The sequence below is a fragment of the Solanum lycopersicum genome, chromosome 2 (genome assembly GCF_036512215.1).
Source record: "Solanum lycopersicum chromosome 2, SLM_r2.1".
NCBI lineage: Eukaryota > Viridiplantae > Streptophyta > Magnoliopsida > Solanales > Solanaceae > Solanum > Solanum lycopersicum.
The window spans coordinates 62,672,661-62,695,286 of record NC_090801.1 but is presented as its reverse complement, the minus strand read 5'-3'; the positions used below and the strand labels follow the sequence as shown (position 1 = coordinate 62,695,286).

General features: G+C 32.4%; 2 protein-coding genes across 3 annotated transcripts; both read right to left on the bottom strand.

The window, feature by feature from the left end:
- Positions 1-4,188: 4,188 nt before the first annotated feature.
- On the bottom strand, positions 4,189-7,378 carry CycB2 (cyclin B2). Of its 2 annotated transcripts, none has more exons than NM_001317246.2 (11): positions 6,924-7,364; positions 6,692-6,833; positions 6,526-6,582; positions 6,314-6,359; positions 6,070-6,201; positions 5,845-5,979; positions 5,455-5,544; positions 5,153-5,374; positions 4,964-5,062; positions 4,688-4,866; positions 4,189-4,610 (listed from the first exon to the last, which is right to left on the bottom strand). In NM_001317246.2, exons 1-11 carry the CDS (start codon positions 6,976-6,978, stop codon positions 4,463-4,465), a joined length of 1,305 nt encoding a protein of 434 aa, NP_001304175.1. In that variant the 5' UTR covers positions 6,979-7,364; the 3' UTR covers positions 4,189-4,462. The 2 variants fall into 2 exon arrangements, with proteins under 2 accessions (NP_001304175.1, XP_069149240.1); XM_069293139.1 differs by having other exon boundaries at positions 4,210-4,610; positions 5,845-5,967; positions 6,924-7,378.
- Positions 7,379-11,701: 4,323 nt separating this feature from the next.
- LOC101254858 (uncharacterized) lies at positions 11,702-22,626 on the bottom strand. Its single transcript, XM_004232509.5, has 14 exons — positions 22,256-22,626; positions 22,067-22,151; positions 21,590-21,700; positions 21,229-21,326; positions 21,037-21,120; positions 20,433-20,569; positions 18,821-18,893; positions 18,695-18,740; positions 17,118-17,227; positions 16,789-16,896; positions 16,630-16,689; positions 16,285-16,346; positions 14,152-14,464; positions 11,702-12,987 (listed from the first exon to the last, which is right to left on the bottom strand). The coding sequence occupies exons 1-14, from the start codon at positions 22,316-22,318 to the stop codon at positions 11,905-11,907; spliced, it is 2,433 nt and encodes an 810-aa protein (XP_004232557.1). The 5' UTR covers positions 22,319-22,626; the 3' UTR covers positions 11,702-11,904.

Here is a 22,626-nt window from a genome sequence, read left to right as displayed (position 1 = left end):
CATAAAGTTAATATTACATTTGATTGGCTATATTATACATGAGATTGTATGTATAAGTTATGGCAAAATCTATAAGTTATTATAGTTATATGAATTTTTAAATTATCAATTAAACATCGTAATTATATAAAAATTTATTTTTTATTCAGCTACCAAACGATTTCTAACTATACAATTCTAATTACCTATCAAACGATCTCTAAAGGTGTGTTTGGGACAAAGTGAAATGTTTTATATGAAAATATTTCTTATTATTTATTTTCTAATATATCATTTTCCTTTCGTCAACCATAAGTGATATTTTAATCTTTTATTTTGTATCGAATTAAGTTGCAATTGATCTTATTCTTTTAAAATATCCTTGTTTTTACATTAAAAAAAAACTACTAACTAAGCATAAGTTGGTAAAATTATATTTTTATTTTTTAGGATTGAGTAATTTTTTTAAAATTGTATTCAAGCGAAAAAGTACTTAAAAAAATAAGTACACAAATAGAAAACACATCCCCACCCTCAAATCAAATTAACATAGTCAACTAATACTTGTATAAAGTAGATTCGGTGTTCTTTGTTTAGTAATTGTGGAATAGAAGATTCCCACTAAATACTAATATTATTATATTACTACTAAATTTTAGTATTATATTCCAATTTTTTGAATAACTAGATCTAATAATATGCTTCTAATTATTTTTAAAAACATATTTTATAATATAATATAAATCAAGTAATGTATTCTATTCTGGTTAAACTAATCAAATTTTGTTAAAAAATTGGTTAAATTTTAAATTTGTTAAATACATTACCGAGTCAACTTGTTTATAAACCAAATTAAATTATTTAGAATTTTGGATCAATTTAGCTCATTTTGGACTTTAGGTAACTTAAATTGATTAGCAAGTACTTAACGAAATATGCTTTTTTTCTCCCTAAATTGATTTAACTCATTATAACTTAAAATTAAATTATGAATCATTATTATTTATTCATTTATGAGTAATTTTCTTAGATAGTCAATCATGTTTAAGAAATTAATTAAGAGTATCACTTATGTTTGTCTCAAGACTATAAATATCACCTAACTTTACCTATTTTACTCAAACTATACTTGACACAAAAAATACATTATCTCTCTCCTATTAAAATGTTATGTCACATTATTTATTTATTTCTAATTAAAAAGGTTATGTTTTGAACCTATTTAAACGTTAGATTACAATATATATTTTTTAAATATTATTTTTTATTTATGTTTTTTGAAAATGTTTTGTCTTTTAGATATATAAAGATAAATTTTAAAAATGAATGGAAAAAAAGTATCCCGTTTCTATAACTAACTACTAGTGGAATGTCTTACTATTTTCTAAAAATATGTTTTTTAACTTTTTAATGATAATTATTATTTTTTACTATAAGTTTTTTGATTAATTTTTTAAATAATAATTATAGTCTTTTTATGGTGCGCTTTTTCTTATCCTATTTAGATAGATATTTCTACGTTCCATTTGGTTGAAGCATTCCCTAAAATCACTGAAAATGTGATAAATATAAAAAGACATTACAACTTTTTATAAAATAATTCAATTTTCAGTTTTCATTTTTTAACCTTAAAAATTAAAATTTGAAGCATTTACATATCTGTTATTTTTTTCCCCTTATAGCCATTACTGTTTTTATAAAAAAAAAATTAGTTCAATTTCATTTTTTTCCTTTAAAAATGAAATTAGAGGTATTTAAAAATCATCTATTTTTGCCGTTACAATTTTCTTTAACAAAAGAACTTTTATTTTCTATTTAAAATAGCTATATTAAAATTCCTGTTTTTTTAATTGTATTTTTAGTGCATATTTTTAAAATATTTTTTGAAAAATTAAAATTCTTAAATATTTGTGGTGCTGACATGCGACACTTTTTACTTCTCCTATTATATATATATATATATCTTTTTAAAAAAATAAACAAATCCACATATTATATCAATAAAAAAAATTACATTAAGAACTGTAATATGAGCTTCTCCGATTCTTTAAGAAAATATGTGGGTTTCTCCGATTCTTTAAAAATAATTAGAAAAATATTTATATAAATTAAAAAATATAACATGGCACGTAAGAAGAGAGAAATAATATATGTTTTTTTTTGTCAAATATATTTTGAAAGAAATATACAAAGTTGAGTAATATTATAATTTTAAGACAAACATGATATTCCTAAATTATTTCTCAAACATTAGTGAGAAATTACTCCTTATTTATAGCCTGTCCAAATGTTGGGAATAAGCGCATTTTGGATTAGTAACAAAAGTGCTTTTTTGTTCTAACCCCCCACCCCACCACAAACACATAAACCCAATGTCATTTACTTATTCACTTTTTCATTAGTTTTTTTGGAAATTTGTATCTAATATTTATATTTTTTTAAAAGTAATTTAACAATAAAAAGAGGAAAACATTATTTATTCTATTTTAATTTTGTCAATCGATAAATATTTAGGAAAAAACTTTTTTAGTAATGTAATAAATAATATGGAACAAAGAGAGTATAACAACAAATGTGTAATAGATTATTTTTCGAAACTAAAATATAAAATTTATGATTAATGATGCAACAAATCTCACTATTATATTACGAGCGATTTGGCAAAAAGTAGGTGGAACTAAAAAGTCTTATTAGTGAGGTTGGTGACAAAAGTAGGGACCAATTTTCAGTGAACACTTCTTTATTACGTGAATGCAATCTAAATTATGTGTTAATATGTTGTATGTACTAATTGATTATACGAAAAAATTACTATGAAGTATGATTTTGCATTATGACAAGAAAATGTGTTTGGTGTCCATGTATTTGGCATATTAGGTCAAATGTACCGAGAGTTATGAAACAAATTATATCTTTTTGGCTATACAGGATATGGGCCCGTTTGGATGGGCTTAATAAAAACAGCTTTAAAAAAGTACTTTTAAAAGTGCTGAAACTTATTTTTAAAATAAGCAGTTATGCGTTTGGATAAAAGTGCTGAAGTTGTTATTTCAAACGTGAAAAGGGAAAAATGGGAGAAAGAAATGTTAGGGTTATATGGGTAATTTGGAGATTGTATAAAAATATTAAGCACAAAAAGATAAAAATGTGGTCAACTTAAAACAGCTTATAAGCTAAAAAAAAAAAAAACACCCCTACCCCAGCTTTTAACTTTTTGCTTAAAATAATTTTTTTTAACTTAAAATAAGCTGTTTTGAGTATTGCCAAACAGCTAAATAAGTCAAAAACCAGCTTTTAAGTCAGTTTGACCAGCTTTTAAGCTGAGCCAAACAGGCTCATAATATATGACATGGGATTTTTTTACACTAGATCAATTTGAATAAAAAAATAATTTCAATTTTAATATATATATTTTTAAAAGAACTATAAGAGAAAATAAGGATATTTTTATTATTTTATTTCAAAATTATTATTCCACGCTAGGTGCTTTCTTAAACTAAAACAATAATAATTTAGTTTATAATTGGTGAATGGTGTCAAGTATAATCTTGGTGTCAAGGAGCAGTATATTAATACTAAAACTTTTATTAAACTAACTTTATTTAAGTGACGAATGAGGAAAAATAATAAAGTCATTTTGTTAGATTGAACAATTAAATACAAAATGAAGCTAAGTATAAATGAAATCGTAGAGAATTAAAAAAAAAAAAGTTTATGGCCAGAAAATGGAATGGAGGGAGATGCGAATCAGGCAATTGATAGGTGCTTTTAACATTTGTACTACCTGAGAGGTGTAGTGGGCAGAACTATTTCACCTTTTAATCAAAAATTTTGAATTCAAACTTTAAATATGAAGAAAATTATATTATGAGCGTTATTCCCTAATGGTTATCCGAATTTAGTTGCTGCTCCGAGCATTTATTTTTCTCATTTGACAGCGCACAGCCCACAAATGGACGCGCCCTTATGAACCAGCAATTCCTGGTCTTTTTTGGTTTTCACCTGAAGTCGTTCGATATCCAAACTAAATCCGAATTCATACCGGAAAGTCTGAAGGGTAGCTAGCACTTCCTAATAAAGGCATAGAGAGTCTAACCCGATGCCTTTGGTCAAGGATGAAGGAGGAGTACTTACCTCTCCTCCGTCACAATAGTAATGAAAAAAAAATAATCAAGAGAGCACAAAAAAAACATTCAATAAATAACCAACTTCAATAAAGCAAAACCACTCTGAGAAAATTGTGACTTTTTATTTCTGTTTGTAAATGAAAAACTGTAACTGAAACAATAAATTCAGGGATGTTCAAATGTTGAACATAGTAAAAGTGCAATAATAATGAACTCTATAAAAAGAAATAATGAAATCCCCCGGGGCAACCATTAGTTGCTAAGTTATCTTTTCCTATAAATTCTCCATCACCCCACAAATATATCCCCAATTTGCATATAAAGTTAGTAATAACTGTACATGCCCCTCTTCTCCTCTATTCTTGTGTCTGCTGCACAAGAAAATGGGCAGGCTCACACTTGGCTGCATACCCAAATTTCGATATGCTGTATTTCCTATGTACCCCTGTTAGTTTCCCTGTTGCTGCCTTCTGGTGGTAGCCAACAATTGATCTCGAGCACTCCCTTAACACAGCAAGAAAAAGAAGGGAAATAAGTAACTAAATAAGAAGAGCAAGGTGTGTTTGAGTTTGTAGACTTACAGAAGTTGATCTTCTGAGTACGTTGTGTGCACCTCGCACGTCTTGCTCCACTGCTGGACACCGTAGAGTGTGGTCTGAGCTGTATAGATTGCTGCAGCAGCTATGAAGGATGGTGGAAATTTGAGCATTTCATACTCCACAAGGCAAAGCTCAACCAACATGAAGGACAGCAGCTCAAGCTGTTTAAAGCCATGAGTAGAAGTTAGAGAAATATCAATAATGTGTTTGGTACATGTAAAAACAAGTAAAGTACATTCAGAACTATCAGCTACTAACCTTCCTGTCACATTGAGCAGCCTTGAGATATCTTCGCATAAAAACGTATGCAGTTGGGACAGACATATTAAACTGCAGTGTGTTGAGCATCATGCTTTCCTGCATGATATGGAAAAAAAACGCCTTCAGTTATATACTAAATGTAGACCAAAGTTTACTAATTACAGCTATTAGGAGACCAGAATTTACCATTTCAAGAACCTCCTTCCTTGTATAGGCTTTGTCCGAAATCAACACCAGATCCTCCACCAGTGGAGCACAAACCTCCTCATACTTGCATGCTAGTAGCATTGCAACCAATCCAACAAGCTGGAGCTTCTTTCTGACAATGCCTTGCTTCTCCAAGAACCGGTCAATCAAATTGACGGTCAGGAACAACGTCTCTTCCCTGAGCTCAAACTTGTGATGCACCTGTTGATCAGAATGAGCATACATTAATTACTATACTTTGAAGAAATTTATCAACTTAGCAGAGGGAATATTTACTATACCTCAATTAGCCAGTCAATCAAGATAGACCGCATTCTCTCATTGATGTCAGCCTGTTGTGCCATATAGTATGGAGAAGCACAGCTATTAACCTGAATATAATGGACAATGATTTAATCATTCCCAAACACATACAATGATGAAATTCAACTCATAAATATAGATGCTACGATTTGAAATAAATAAAAACAACTATAGGATCTATCCAAGTAAAGTTGTATAAACAATGTAAAAAGGTGTAATATGTCAGGATCTAACTAATGATTTTAAAAGTCAGTGGAGATTCAAATGTATCACATCAGACAAAGCTATAAAGATTTAATTAAGCAGTTAATCTTACGAATTAAGGATCTATGCAACTGTTAACTAGTAAGTTACTGAGCTAAACTAACCTCCATTGTTCTGTAGTTAGCAAACAAATCTCCCACATATTCAACAGCTGCAAGATGGTTCTTTGCATCATCACCGTCGATATCTATTACAGCCTCCTCAAAGATATCCTCCATTTCAACCTCCTGAATGTATGTCTTTAATGATCAGCTCATTAATTAAAAACATATACATTAATATACTAGTATTAATTAATGAAAGTTTAAAGACAGGATTGTTTTTGTTACCATTTGATCCTTGCCCTTTGACACTTTTTCTGTTTGCTCCAAAGACATAGGGACAGGCTTATCATTAGCTGCCTCCATATCATCCTCCCAGACGCTGAAACTTTCAGCTGCTATCTTAGGTTTCTTGTTTTCCTGTTCAAAGAAATCGAAAATTATTAATCTCCCAGAGTTATTTATTAAACTTTATAAACTATATATCAGAGTGATCAACAAAGATACACTCCAATTCATTAAAAGCTTGTACCTCTGAGCTGTGTTTCTGGGAGCTAGCAATTTGTGCTGCATATTTCCTTCATTGACAAATTAAGTTTTACAAGTATCAGGTTATTGAACATCAAATGCAAATTCAAAATCAGCAAAACAAAGATCGAACAACAACAACCTACTCAATGTAATCCCACGAGTGGGGCAAAAAACAAAGATTGACCAACATTCTAATATTTTTTAATGTCTAACCTCGTGATGGGTCGATGACCATGAACAGGAAGATTCTTGTCACAGAATCCATTTCCACTGAAAAGGAACAGCAAAATGAGCTAAAGAACTAGTGACAAAAAATGGTAAAGACTCAACAAATGGTCAAAGATTCTAATCTAAAAGATTATAGATGAAGATTAATTACTCAGATAATCCTCTCTTGTTAACAACACAAGGATACCCCTGACCACCCACTAGATTCTGATTAATCGCGCCCAAAACCCTTCGGTTGCTTCTTGTTTCCACTCCAACAACCTTTCTGGTAGCCATTTCAGCCCTATCTTTCACTTCACAATGACAAGAGAAAAAAAAATCAAAAACTCATTTATCACAAATTAGCAACTTTATACATTAAAAAAAAAAACAGGATTTTATACCTCGAACAGAAGATTCCTTAATCAAGGGATGTTTGTTCTCATCAGTGATTGCCATTTCTTTTACTTGGTTACTAAAAACCCCAAATCAAGAATGGAAAAAAAATGTTTTTGAACCCTCTTCTTCAGTTACCCTCAACCAAGATTGAATCTTATCAATCTTGATAACTGAAAAACCCCAAATCAAGAATGAAAAAAAAATAGAATCTTTAATCCTCTCCAAGATTGAATCTTGATTACAGAAAAAAACCTAAATCAAGAATGGAAAAAAAATTGAATCTTTCACTCTCTTCTTCAGTTACCCTCTACCAAGATTGAATCTTGATCAATCTTGATTAAGAACCAATGAAGAAACAAGAGAGTTCTGAAAAAAGTTGAACAAATGGAAAGGGGGAGAAAAAGATGGAGAATGTAAGAAAAAAATGGGAATGTATCTGGTTAAAAATACCAACACAAACAGATAGACAAAATCTCATTCTTATATTCAAATGAAACGGCTAGTTAAAAAAAGGGCCGTTGGATTCAATTAAGCATGACTTTTACAGTCCAGCTAGGTAACAACGGTCACCTAAAAGCTGATTTGTTATAACAAGTAGACGTTGCTTTCAAATTAGTGTAAGAAATTAGTTAGTTGTAGTGTAATAGTGGTATAATCTCAATCAACTTACTATAATTAAATGTTGAACTCATTTAATAATATCTAACTTATTGAGATTTGCACTTTTTAGAAGACCCATTCTATACGCTCTTGCCCACTTTACACTTTTGGGCTAGGGCTCCACTTATTTTGGCTCCTCTTGCTAAGAGTTTCAAGAAAAAATGATGAAACTTTTTGTGGAATGTGACAAAATATGAACTAATATTGCACTAAATTTTGTGTGTGAAATGACTTGTACCCTTTTCCTTTATTTGTCTATGTTTTAGTGTTAGTTGAAAATGTGCATGTTACATATGATTAGTTAATTACTTTATCCGTCCATGTTAACATGTTCGTTATTAGTTTGATACATTTCAAAAAAATGAATTGATACATAAAATCATAATTATAATAACTTTAATATTCAAAAAATAACTTAAACTTAGTAACAAAGGTAAATTAGGACTTAAGTAAATGTATACTAGATAAGTAAAAATGAACAAAGAAACTAGTTAATCTTTGTTGTTCGTAGGCACTAATTAGTAATCCATTGAGATGTATTTGTTATTTCAATCTTAATTGTGTGTAATACGTTATCTATTAGTTTATGACAACTGAATTATGAACTCATAGAACTATTGAAGATTTGAAAACCTATTATACATGATAAAATTATTACTGCTTTGGATAATACATGAGACTTACTAAAGACGAACGCATTAACATTATAGTTACTTATTATTGGTTAGTTAACTAATTTTTGTTGTTCGTACATAATAATAATGATTCGTCATAATGTATTTAGAATTTCAATCTTGATTATGTATATAATAGTATGTACTTATAACACTTATGCATTGGATGAATTGCATATAATTATTGGCACCAAAGACAATTTCATTACCTTAATTGGAAGTGTGCTTTTTACTCATGCTTACTTAAGTACTAGTTAGATTTTGTCGTTCGTACGTAATTAATCAAATCTTGATTATGTACGATATGTTATTATTCTAGAAATTTATGATAACGTAATTATAAATTGGTGTAAATTTAAAATAAAACAACACTATGTACAATTATTGTGGCATTGAATGAATTACGTTACATATAGTTTTGAATCGTGTTTGCATAGGTATATTATGAATTTCTTCATACAAAAATCAAGAATTTTATGACAACATAATTATAAATTTATCGTAGTAACATTTAAATGAGATAATCTTACTGTAAAACTATGAGTGACATTAAATAAATTATATAACAAACACTTGCTAAAGACAAGTGCATTAATTCAACCATGCTTGATATACAATATTTAAAATTGAATAATCTAATGGAAAAATATTTTCTAAGTACTTCCAGAGACCTGTTAGAAGATATCCGTTAAAATTTATGACAATATAGTTCATAACTGATATTAACTTTATTAAATGTGACAACCCATTATAATTGTTACACCACAAAGTTAAATAATGTCAAATTAATTTCTACATTGACTTGAACCATGTTAACGTTATTGAAGTTGGCTTGTAAATTGAAATTGAGATAAAATAGACAACTCATTTATGTGTGAAATTTTAATTTTGAAAGTAGATTAAATCACACATTAAAAAGTTAAATTGAGAGTTGATTATCATGAAGTTAAATAGATTGTGCAACCTTAATTGCAAAATTTAGGAATATTAAAGAAGTCAGAATGACGTAGCTATGTAATTATAAGGTCAAAGTCATTTATGCAGAAATAGAAGATAGAAAAGATTTGTTTTATTTATTTAAAAAAAAAAATTGAATTCATTCGTTAATGCTCAATCTGTTTTAATTTATTTGGCTAGATTTGAAATACGAGGATTAAACTCATACATATTTTAATTAAATTCGGACAAAAGATTTTCATAAAAATAAAAGTACATATTTGAAAATTATATAAAGAGTACTGGTCAAAATAATTAATAATTGAAAATATTTAAAAATATTATAGTCAAAACTCAATAGATACTATTTAACTCTCCGAATAGTAACTAAAAAAATAAAACTTGAAATGCCATTAATTGAAAAATCAACGCAGTAGATACACTATAAATTGCTAGAATTACATATTTGGAAATTATATAAAGAGTACTGGTTAAAATAATTAATAATTGAAAATATTTAAAAATATTATAGTCAAAACTCAACAGATACTATTTAACTCTCCGAATGGTAATTAAAAAAATAAAACTTGAAATGACATTAATTGAAAAATCAACGCAGTAGATACACTATAAATTGCTAGAATTATAAATACTAGCCTTACCAATTCTTAATTCGAAATTCAAAATTCCTAATTTTAACTTTTATATTGATTTAAGACTAAAGGAGAAAATAAAATTCAAATATTATAAGCGAATAGTTTTCCCTTAATCTTATCAATTAGATAGATGCAATAATGCAAAAGCTTTTATAAAATAATTATTTCTCTCATCTATTATGCTTATCGTATTTATTTTTTTTTGCATGTTACTTGATAAAATATTAACTAAAAGGATAATATTTACTCTTTAATTTCAATTTAAATGTTATTCTCTTTTACTAACACTCGAATCTCTCTCAATTTATTGAGTACTGGAGATGAAAATAAATAATTAATTATATCTTAATTTTTAAAATAATTATTACTTTTAATAAATACGACAATTAAAATGGACCGGAGGAAGTAAAATGGGTTTATGAGCATAAATATGGAGGTTCATAAACGGAAAGCCATAAATTGTTTTACTATCGCCGATTGTATTACTCTTTCATTCTTTTTTATATGTCATTCTTATTATAAATAGTTGGTCCGTAATATTTATCATTTTATAAAATCAATACATAAATTATATTTTTATTCTTATTTTACCACCCTCGTGAATTATTAGCTTTGAAAATATACATTTAACCAATATAAAAAAACTAAATAAATAATTTATGTTCACTGACCAAATTAATTAATCAAAATAAATTAACTCATATTCATTAATTGAAAATTTTGACTTAAAAAAATATTAAATAAAAATAAACATATTAATAGTACTTTAAAATGCTCTTGAATAATCACTGTGTGCCTTTTGGTCTGTAAGTGATTTATGAAATTTACTACTATTAATTGTTGTCTTATATGAGTGCATATAATTAGTGTAGCAGGCATGTTCCGACATGCTTTATAATGTCAATTTTTAAAGTGAATCTCCTCTGCATGATTGAATTAAAGTTATAATCCAATAATTTTATACGTGAGAATGGGGAAACTTCCTTTTATATATATATATTTCTCGCTTGATATTTGATATCTAGTTAAGAATTTAATTAATTTGAATTTGTATCGAGAAGTTTCACCTTAAAGTAAAATATTCTATCAAAAGTATCTTCATATCCTAGGTAGACACCACGATTTTCAAAAAGTTCTACTATAAGATGATGCACTTTCTATTTTATATTCAAAATTCAAACTTGAGAGAAATACTTGATCCGAGTAAAAAACTTCCTTCCACTTCCATTATTTTCAGTGAGATGTGAATCATCATCGTCTCAACTGCACTTTTCCTCCTTTTTTTCTTTTTAAAATGTAATCCTCACCAATCACCTACTTGTCTTCATTAACTCTAACAAGACCCAAATTCTTAAAAACATTTTCTCACATCGTTATTCCTTACATTGGAAAATTTGAAAATAAAAAAGTGGGGAATACGTTCTGACACAGTCTGAGAAATTAAGGACCATGTGTGCATTTGGTAATCTGTTAAACGCACGTGACCATTTATTCTTCTTCCTCTTCCTCCAGTTCTATTATTTTAAAATATCCAACAATACTCGTTCATTATATGAAATCAATAGATAATTTTTTCCATTGCATTTATTATATTTAAAGGCTGATATAGTAAAATTACTCTTTTATTTATAATTTTTTATGAAGTATACAAAAGTTAATAATAGACAACTATTATTGGACAAAGAGAATACTTTATATTTTTGCCGTTGGTATAATTATTTTTTCGTAGCGAAAGCAAGCAGTAAAAATTATAATGATAAGAGGGGGATAAAATGAAACACTGAAGACAGCTTACCATGAAATGAATGACAAGAAGATAAGAGAGGAGTACTTCAAACATGAAAATTAAACTACCACTAAAATCGAAGCCACCCCATTGATATGTAATAATAATAAATAATTACCATGTCACAGTCAAAAAATGGCAATTACGGCTCATTCTATTGCCATGTACATGAGATCTAGACACTCCTATGGTAAAAAAGAAGGGGTAAACAAGGTAAGACACAGCTCTTGCTCCTCTTTTGAAGAGGATATGATTTTACAAGATACAGTTAAACTCACCTCCTGAAAAGATCTGAAAGTGTTAGCTTTCCAGCTTTTGGTTTACTCTTCTCATCCGAAGCCAACTTACCACCCTTCAAATCCAGTTCTCTGCTATGTAACGACTCAATCTTTTCTTCCTTCTGTTCTTGTGGGGAATCACGCTTCTCTTTCACCTTGTGCTGCTTGGTAGTTGCAACATTGACAACATTGTGTATAAGTTTCAAATGGTTTGCAGAAGTATGCTGATATTTATCACCTCCCTTTTGCTCTTTTTTGTGAGACGGCGCTGGATGCCTCACTCCTTCAAGCACCATTCTTGTTCCATTTTGTGGCAATTCACTCTGCTCGCTCTTACTTTTTTTCTTAGTTACTGCATCCCCGTTATCCAGTTTCTGACTCAGAGATTCATTATCATGCTTCTCAATACGCTTCTCTTTCACCTTGTGCTGCTTGGTAGTTGCACCATTGACAACATTGTGTACAAGTTTCAAATGGTTTGCAGAAGTCTGCTGATATTCATCGCCTCCCTTTTGCTCTTTTTTGTGATACGGCACTGGATGCCTCACTCCATCAAGCACCATTCTTGTTCCATTCTGTGGCAATTCACTCTGCTCGCCCTTACTTTTTTTCTTAGTTACTGCATCCCCGTTATCCAGTTTCTGACTCAGAGATTCATTATCATGCTTCTCAATATGCTTCTCCTTGGATTGCTTGGCAATAACCGTGTTCTGCTTCTCATCTCTATTATGTTTAATTTCAGAACTTGCATTGGGATGATGATCATCTTCAGACGCGAACTTCCTTTTCTTGAACTTCACAGTTCCACCCATATTCTCCTTTGGAGCATTTTTACTCCATTGAGCATCAACTTTAACCAGGGTGTGTTTGATCACTTCACTGACTGGAACGACCCCAGGAGCTATCGTATCAAGGATGACTTTACCGAGAACAAACCTTGTCTCACGCGTTTGTCCTTTCCCAAGCAGAGTATAATCTATCTCAAAACTATTCCTCCTGGTTTTGAGAGATCTAACATCTTCTGTCAGAACGTCAAAAATTACTTCAACGACCTTCCTCATGTTCTTAGATACAAACACCTAAATATAAAATAAATTATTAAATAGCCAATCAATGTCTACAATAATAATAGAGTAATCACCACTGCAGACTCTAAAAACGATGAACACTTCACCAAGAAATTGACAATTTTTAGACACTGCTTGTTCTAATTTATTCAAAGCACGAAGAAGAATCATGACTAAACAGGGATACTGTTGGCAGAGGAGGAGCTTCTGCTAAATCACCATCTCTTCAGTGTAAAAGCTGAGGTGATTTCCCGATGAATATAACGAGGCGTTATAGATGTGGAGAGAGTGTTAAATTTTAGTCCAAGTGTAACTTGTCCGAGATACCTAGAAAAATTGAATGAAAGGCATACATTGAAAATGTAACCAAATAAAGAACACTCTTCGACAAAAGTGGGAAATATGAGGCCATGTTGATTGCAGAAAATATCATCACTCCACCTTTCGCTACATGTCCCCTTTTTTTGACTTTATACTTCGGGGCTTGGAGATTCCTGTGATGGTGGGCCATTATGTTCCCTTTTCTCCCCTTAGATGAGAGGGATAGAAAACCGTGGATAATCTGCTCCTTGTGAATATGAAAAACTAGTATTGCTAAACCAAAAGATGATCTGATCAGTCAATACGACTTCAGATCCTATGTAAGCAGCAGGGGTTTAAATCATTGTAAGCGCTCTTATGCAGTGCAATGCACCAGCTTCAAAGAGGTTATAAACGCCTTAACGTCAAGGTATAAACAAATGAGGTGTTATGGAAGATAAGGCAAACTATTTCGACTTTATCTCTGGATAAGTCTTCCAACCAGAACACCTGCAGATCTGCAATCTGGGATCCTACCCATTACATTATGACCAAATGTAATATGGAATAGCAAGCACCCAAGAGCTATGAAGGCTCCATTGAAAGCTTAAAAAGAGTGGGAGAAAGGGGACACATGAGCGTTGGATAATGAAAAAGGTAGAATTGATCGGGACCTAGTGGTCGATACTTTTTCTTTTATAGGTAGCATTGGGCAGCGACTCTAATCCTTGAAGTGAAGAATCGAAAAGTCGTCGTTCGTTAGACAAGGACCACATGAGTTCAAATCTCAGTGGAGTTGAAAAAAAAAAACTAGGTGATTTCTTTCCATTCGCGTGCCTTGATGTGGAGCCTAGAAACTTTAGTAAGTTTACTTACCAAACCAGAGCATGGGGAACCTGGGAACTTGGACATTGCTTCCTGGAGGCTGTCCTTATCAGTCAAAATGTCTAAAGAATTTTGCACTAGCACTGCCAGCTCTGTAACTCTTTCCACAAGCTCATCATCTGATATGGAGCCTTGGGAATCTGAAATTTCAGGTACATAAATAGATGCAGCATCAGAATGTCTTCTAGCAAATTTAACACCTTCCTTCCAATCCCCATGGTACAACACAGAAGCAAAAGTCAGGACGACAAATGCCCCTTGAGGATCATTGATTAGTGCCAGATGAAACGCCAAGAGTGCAACCCTGCTCACATACATCAATCAAAAGGAAAAACATTGTCAAGAATCTTAGTCACTAGAAGCCAATTTCTCAACACTAGCTCAAGCCTGAATCATCCAATAGACTTTCGAAAGGCGATAACACCAGTGAAGTAAAAATTAGCAGAGTAGTTTGATTGCAGAAATCCAGATTATGACTTATGAGCAGCTATGGTAATAGTGAACTATTAACATGACTCCCCGGGTTTCACAGGGCTGGATGTAGTCAAAATGCACTATAGAACCATGAAAATACACAAGCTCAAAATTTCAATCAAGCAATGCACAATAACAACCATGCTATTTTATGAGAATGGTAACAAAAACAACAAGGACCATGTCATTGTCTTCCCCAGTTTAAATCTACCATCACACTCCCTATAGTGTTGAACATACATGAGTTCTTCAACACTTGATATGTCCAAATGCTCCTACTTGTCAATTAAATGCTAAATGCAGGAGCAGAGTAGAAGTACCAATCTAAGATGCATAAAAAAGGATGATCCCAACCTAGGCTTTTAATATAGGAAGAGGCAGCATGATTTGCCGTAGAGATAGTCCAGAATGTAAATACAGAGTATAATGACAAAACGAGGATAGCTCGATTTCTGTTCCCGATGCTCTCTCTCTCTCTCTCGCTCTCTCTCTCTCTCTCTCTCTCTTATTATATAAGCCAGCTAGGTGAAATCAGGAGTTAGCACTTTGCTTGTGTTGTTTTTGTTCTCCAAAACGTCAATCTCCTTTTGTTTCTTTACCACATTCATCACTGTATCCAGTGTGAATTTCCTTGGCATATGAAGTGAAATGCAAGTTGCCAAAAGGCCCAAAACCAGAAGAGGTGTTCCAATTTTTACTGAGAAGGTGAAAGAGGTGTTTCCATTTGCCAGTGCTTATAAAACAAGTGGCATTCTAGAAGGCCTCTGATTGCTAAGAAACAGTAAACAAGGGAGATCTTAAACCAAAAACAACTTACATCATAATAAAAGAGTAGTATAGGACGACCACACGAGAACAAAATCCCAAACATGGGTGTTAAGAACTTTACTTTGAAGCATAAAACAAATCAAAAGTTAAAACTCCAAATATTCTACCCTAAGCTATAAAAGCACTGAACCTTCAAGTCAACCAAACAATGATATCTACGGCAAACATCAACTCTCGGGACCAAAAGAGAAAGAATATTTTCCTATAAATCTATAAGCTATGATGATCGAACAAGATAGGTGAAACCCAGTACTTAAGAACTTCTAGGTATATAACTCACAAAATGGTGATAGTTTTGGGGGAGGGGGTTTATATTTTTCACTCAAGTAAAATGTTTATTTATTTATTTATTTGACTTTTTTTGCCCCCGTGCAGGGTCATACTCAAGTAATAGAGGTTTGGTCCAGAACCGTTGAAAAATACCTCATATGTGAATACAACTCTCAAAATGACAGTAAACACTATTAATAAAAGTAGTCAAAGACAAAAATCCTCACTTTAGGAAGAACATGACAAGCAAGGAAATGAAGTAACATTAATGACTCAAAAACAAAATCCAGCAGATTTATCAATACTCAAGTAACCATATTCTGAAAGATATGTCAAACAAAATGGAAAAAGTTCAACCATACGAGAGAGCTACTGCAATATATGGATTAAGGTAACTGCAGTAATTGTTACAAGGCTGAACAAAGCACCCATCTCAAAAGAAAAGAACCCAAAAGGATATCAGTTAACAAGGCCAGATGTTATACTTAGTTCAAAAATGTATCAGCTTACACAAACTATCTCCACCAATGGCTAGAAATTAACTCAACTTACCACAAACTATCATGAGAAGGTCGATCACAGGTGACTAGTTGATCCAAACTGGAAAACAGTTTCTGCAAAATGTTCAGACCAATAAATTTGATGCGTGAAACACTACTAAAAACTCAACAAAAAACATGCATCCGGCAAAAAGAAAAATATGCCCAGACAAGTGCATGCATGTGCTCAATATGGGGGGAAAAGTTAGACTTCAGGAGGATGCATGGAAACAAGTAGTCCATAGAAAATATGTTCACAAACATGGGAAGAGTTGACATCAAATAAGTGAGGAAGCACATAGAAGGAATTATACAAATTTATGGAGTAGAAAAAAAAATACAAGATACGAAGATATACCATCAGCATAACAGAACTTTCACTCAACTGTTTGTTAGACTGTTGAGCAAGGTGTGCTGCCTGTAAATGACACATTTAGTCAAGCATAAGCTACTGTCCTGAACCAAAAAATCATGGAAGTCACATCATACCAAAATGAAATGAAATAATATGACATACATGAAATGGTAGCAGCATTCCAAGGATGTTGTATCTCTGAAGTAAAGAAAGAGAAGGCTCTGCAGCTCCATACGAAAGCATATAGTTGACTTCCATCATTAGTCTAGACTGCACAAGAAAAATTGAGAGCATGCAGGAAAAAACGACTAACCAAGAAGCAGTAATATAGAAAGATTTCAGTGTGGTTAGGAATCTTTTTTAGCATCAGGACTGTCAGGTTATGAGAAGGCATAAAAGCATAGAGAAAGCTAAACCTTAGGAGGGTTAAAAGAACAAACAGAGATAATTAAATAAGTTAACAATGGTTTACATAAATTGATTGTTCATACCTTGTTCAATATCATTATGGACGATGAGAGTTTGTGCATAGCAATTTCAATCTCCTTTGAAAAGGACAACTTGAGACGAGCAGCCAGTCTCAAGCCACGCAAGATCCTTGCTGAGGACAAAGAAAATCCAGGATCAGTTCCATCAAAAATGATAAAAGGAGGGCAACAGGGTAAGTTCATGTTATGTTGCTCGGTCTCTTCAAAAATGTCAATGGGTGCTTGTCGGATTCTCCAAAAGTAGTGTATTTTGGAGAATTAGACATAGGTGTGGCATCAAAGTGAAGAGTCCACACAACTTAGAGTTCATGTGACTCGTCTTCTATTTTTTCAATTCACCAGCCCTACGACCTACCTCCTAAACTTTTAGAAATGCCTATTGTTACTACTAGTAAGACCTCTGAAAACGCTTCTCATGTTCACCTGACATAAGGAATGATGTTCAGTTGGCTCACGATAGATGGAGTCGATGGGATAGTGTTTTCTCAAAGCACATTAAGAATATTTTTTTTATGATTGATGGAATGAAGAATATGACCTTTTCCGTCAAAACTTTTCACCAAACTCTTCAACTCATCCATTTACCTCCACCTTTATGCCTAATGGCACGTTCACCTCCCCCAAGTCACCTAGGGAGCATTATCACCCACATCTTCAAGCACCACTCTGCCCCTTTACACCAGCACACTTTCTCTCCCCAAACCAAGGAGCACAAGCAACAAAGCCAACCTTTCTCTGATGAAACAATAAGCCCCATTCAAAATATCCATGTCCCTCATTCCTTCCGCGGACTTAAAAAAACACCTATCTCATCCCTCCTTTGACAACAGACAAACCCCACTTCAGACATAATCTCAACAAGAATGATCCCTCCACCATATATTACTTAAAATACAATCCTGCATTCATGATCTGATACAGAGGAATCTCTTTCTTCACAAACAAGTTATGCAGGAGCTGTAATACACAGATTTGTAGAACAATGAATAACAGTTATTTAAATGTTTAGGCGCGTCTATTTTTGGTCAGATATTTGACTTATTGTATTAAAAAACTGGACATACTGTGTACAATCTAAAACAAGTACTCCCTCTGTTTCAAAAAGAATGACCTCCTTTCTTGTTTAGTCAGTTTAAAAAAGAATCTTCTTTTTTGGTTAAACATTATAATTTTAGCTTTCCACGTGGTATGTTCAAGACCACAAGATTAAAGGGCATTTTGGTACATTTGACATTACTTTAATTTAGGACCACAATATTAAAAAGTCTTATTTTTTTTCTAAAATTCCGTGCCAAGTCAAACTAGACCATTCTTTTTGAAACGGAAGGATTATCAGATTTTCAACTGAGTAACAATTTGTTTCTAATAATAACCGTCATCTTAAATCCAACAATATCCTTGGCTAACATGTCACTTCTTTGTCATCTTCAAGAACTATATAACAACAACTAGGCTCAATCTCAAACTAGTTGGGCTTGGCTATATTAACAAAAAACAACAGGATGAATATGAATGTACAATGCAAGAAATGTAGTTCCAATTCTCAAGTCAAGGCACATCTCTAAAATAGTTGCACCTACCACAATCCTCTTCAAATGACAAGTGTGCTGGTACTAAAGTCCTTAACTGCATAAATATGGCAAAAGACTTTGTAAATTCCAAAACACATCAAAATAAGACCTTCACATATTTGAAAATAATTTCACCTGTAAAGATTTTAAGTCCACTATTGCATTGGCATAATCATAGATTGTATTCACGGACGGATCAAAAAACAAACTGTATCCACAATTTCATGAACACACAAAATGGGTGAATAGCACGACATATCCAAAAAATTAAGAGATCCAATCAATCACCAAAAGATAAAGAAGATCTATAAACAGGAAAAATATAGAGAGAGAGACTTTTGAATTGTAGACAAGCACGTATAGACTGTCCTTATTTTAAAAAAAGCATTTATAGACTGTAATATGAATGTGTTGCTTTCCACCAGAATAGAGAACTGTGGAGAGGTTCTACAAGAGAAAATGATTAACATGTAAACAGTCTCCCCAATAATATTGATCCTCATAGTTCAATTGGGATAAGGATTAGCGTAGAGGTTCGAACCAGTTCTGGAAACTAAAACAAGTTTCCAACAAAAACCTACATTGCTTCAGAACAAACACTATTATTGAGATCCTTGGCTCTATTTAGAATTCAGATTCAGATATCCTGTTTTGTTGATAAGTTGTAATTATGGTTTTCAGTACAACGGCCATGTACTGATTTTTGCCAATACATATGAATGTTACCTTTCCCAAAAAAATTCAGAACAAACACTGCCTAAGGCAATCTTCAGTTCTTCATCTTTATATTACGCCCTGTTCTAAATGGTAAGATCAAACTGACAAAATCAAGTGAACCAGTGATCTTGTATAGCTGCAAGAAACAATTTGCCTAGCTACACCTATAATGAAGCCACTTATCAAGCCAACAACTTCTCATACTTCTACTTCCCACCTTGGAGTATCCTAACTCCAAGTTCCAACTTCTTAACTGGAGCTCTATGCATGGCAATGCTTTCCGATCTTAAATCACTTTTCTCATCCAAAAGGATATTATAAAGCTTGATGATTTATCCAAAAGTAGGTATTCAGGTGCATTTATGATGTCATCATGGACCACACATAGGGAATAAAACACGAGACAGTATAGAAACACCTCCCAAGGATCCCACAAACTGGAAAACACAGGGACATTGTTGCACTACCACCTCACTACTAAACTTCTCGTGTTATACCTTGTCCTGTTACTAAATAAGGTTATGATTCTACATTGCAAATAAGCACCATAATAGGTTTCTAGATATTAATTGAGGACCACAACATGGATAAATCAAGCATAGCAGTTGACAGCATAGAACCCACCTCTACATGTCAGCCACCTCTATGCCACACTGCATTCCTCCATTTTTCTATCAAGACCTTTGCCCACTGTCTCCTATAGTTCTGTAATTATTATCTTTTCCATTATTTTCTAGCATAGACACATGCAATTACTCAGATAAAATGTTTATGTGTGATAAAACAACAATTTTTATGAGTTCCAATTTTTCAGCTTTTCTTTGCGCTATGGCTGCCTACATAGATATTCATTTTGGGTTAGTGGAAAGAGGAAGCAGACCGGGCATCGGAACCAAGACAAAATCGAGTTCACTAGTAGAATTAAACAACCTATGAAGCCTTCCAGATCCCCCTTTCCCAGGGAATAATTTACAGAATAGAAACTAGATTTAGCTCCATTTTCTCAAGGGAACAAAAAATAAAGAGATACCTGTTAACAGTGAAATCTCGGTGCATGGAATCCTTCCAGAGAATGAAATCCTTCTGATGAAATTTCTTTGGCATTTTTGGAATAGGAAGTTTCTTACTTTCTCCGATTGGTTTTGCCTTAGTATCAAAACTTGAGACCTGAGAGACAGAAACCCGAATTCTTCACTAAATTAAAGTTGTATAGTGTGTGAAGGATGATAAGCAACATATCTAGCCATCTAGGAGAAAAAGACTTCAGATATATTGTCTTTCCAATGTAAGTTCAAAGGGAGGTAAGACACCAATGGAAGCTCTTCAATGAATGTTCTCCTTTTCTTAAACAATGAATAATTTTGATCAGAATGATAAATTTACAAAAAAAAATTCCAAAAAAATAAATAAATTAAACAATTACAAATAATGATAAACTTACAAATAAATTTGAACAGTAAGACTAAACCACTTCTCACTTCTCACTTCTCAAAGCACTTAAGTGATTTTCATTTTATTGCAACTACCTACTTATAACAAAAAAACAAGTATACAAATGTAAAATAGACCATGCCCATGCACAGACATACAAGTATAGAATGTGCAACAGATCTATATCATAAAGTTGCACCAACCTCCACAATAGAACCTTTGATATGTACTCTGCATATTGGAAACCGTCGTCCAATAATTATTGCACGATGAAAGCACCTTTTTATCTATGACAAATAGAACAGACCGACATAAATATACAATCATGGGGACAAGTAGTTGAAACCAAACATAACTGGCTAGTTATTAGGATACTATTTGAATGTATCTTAGACCTGCGGAAGCCTTGCAGTTGTGATAACATCAAAATCTTTTGGTATTTTATTGAGAATTAGATCTCTGACACATCCACCAACCAAGTAAGCTTCAAACCCTGCATATTACAACTTTTGGTCAAAGGCTAACCTTCACGCAGTGAGATATCTAAATATGAACATGCATGCAAACTAAGTAGTGCGACAACAAGGGTTAAAATTGATCGTAAAGCTATTTACAACCAAGGAAAATGTGCTTAAACTAGTATCTTATTTTGTGACTCTTCGTGCAAGCAAACTATAATATATTGGGAACTTAGATAGTGACTATCTTTAACTGAGAAATCCGGGTAAACAGCAAAGCATCCTATGTAAGTATCACCTCCACTTTGGAGACCCTTCAGAACAGTCCATGCATATGCTGGTATCATGGAGTTACTTATCCCAAATTCCCTTGAGTAAAGCTTCCTCCACTTTGAGAAGTCAATTTCACCTACATCATCATCATCACAAATCATAGTGTTACTAATCACATAAAATCGACTCATCTTACCTGCAAACCATTGGCACTCCTGAACACGCAATGGAGCAGAAAGACCTTCTCTTTATGTGTGTAGAACATTATGACAATGGACTTAACAGTGGCACGTTCTTGTTAATACTGATTTATGGAATTCATGGCAAATTCTTGTTGAAAAAACATCAACTTTATAATGTTGAATACTAAAACATTATGCTTTTTTTTTTTTTTGAATTCTTGAGTGTTTATTACAGAACATTCAAGAATACACTTGGCAATAATGACTGCACCAAGAACCAAGAAAGAGATAACTAGAGAAAAAGAACAAGGAAGAATTACCAGTATCAACCAGAGACCCAGAACCCATATTAGCAGAGTGCTGTTCCCGATATTTGGCTTTAGAGTAGGTGTTGTGATTAAATTTCTAGAAGACGGAAATTCAAGAAAATTGTTATAAACAGTTCGACAATTTGCCTGAACGAAATAACATTAGACAGTATCAGAGGAACAAGATAATCAAGTTAGCACCTGAAAGGCTTTAAAGCGCGACAGCAAGAAATTGGGTTTGGTTTGTTGGGCTAGCGCCGCCATGAATTTTATTAATTTAAAGAAACGTGGTTGACGTTTGAGAGCGGGATCAACAAAAAGACGCCTCTTTCATGTCTGGCGACAACAACGTTTGCGGCTTTGATCTAGCCATTTAGGTCACACAATCGAAAAATTGGGTTAATACGAGCAAGCTTTTGGCAACCTTCGACTTTTACGTTTCAAATTTATGTCTAAATTAACTTTTTATTTTATACATTCAAATCCTTTTCGATAAAATCTCCCTGAAACTCCTTTTTTTTTTCCTGTGTAAGTGTGTTTTTTGTTCGAATATACAGAGTAAGAAACCCTTT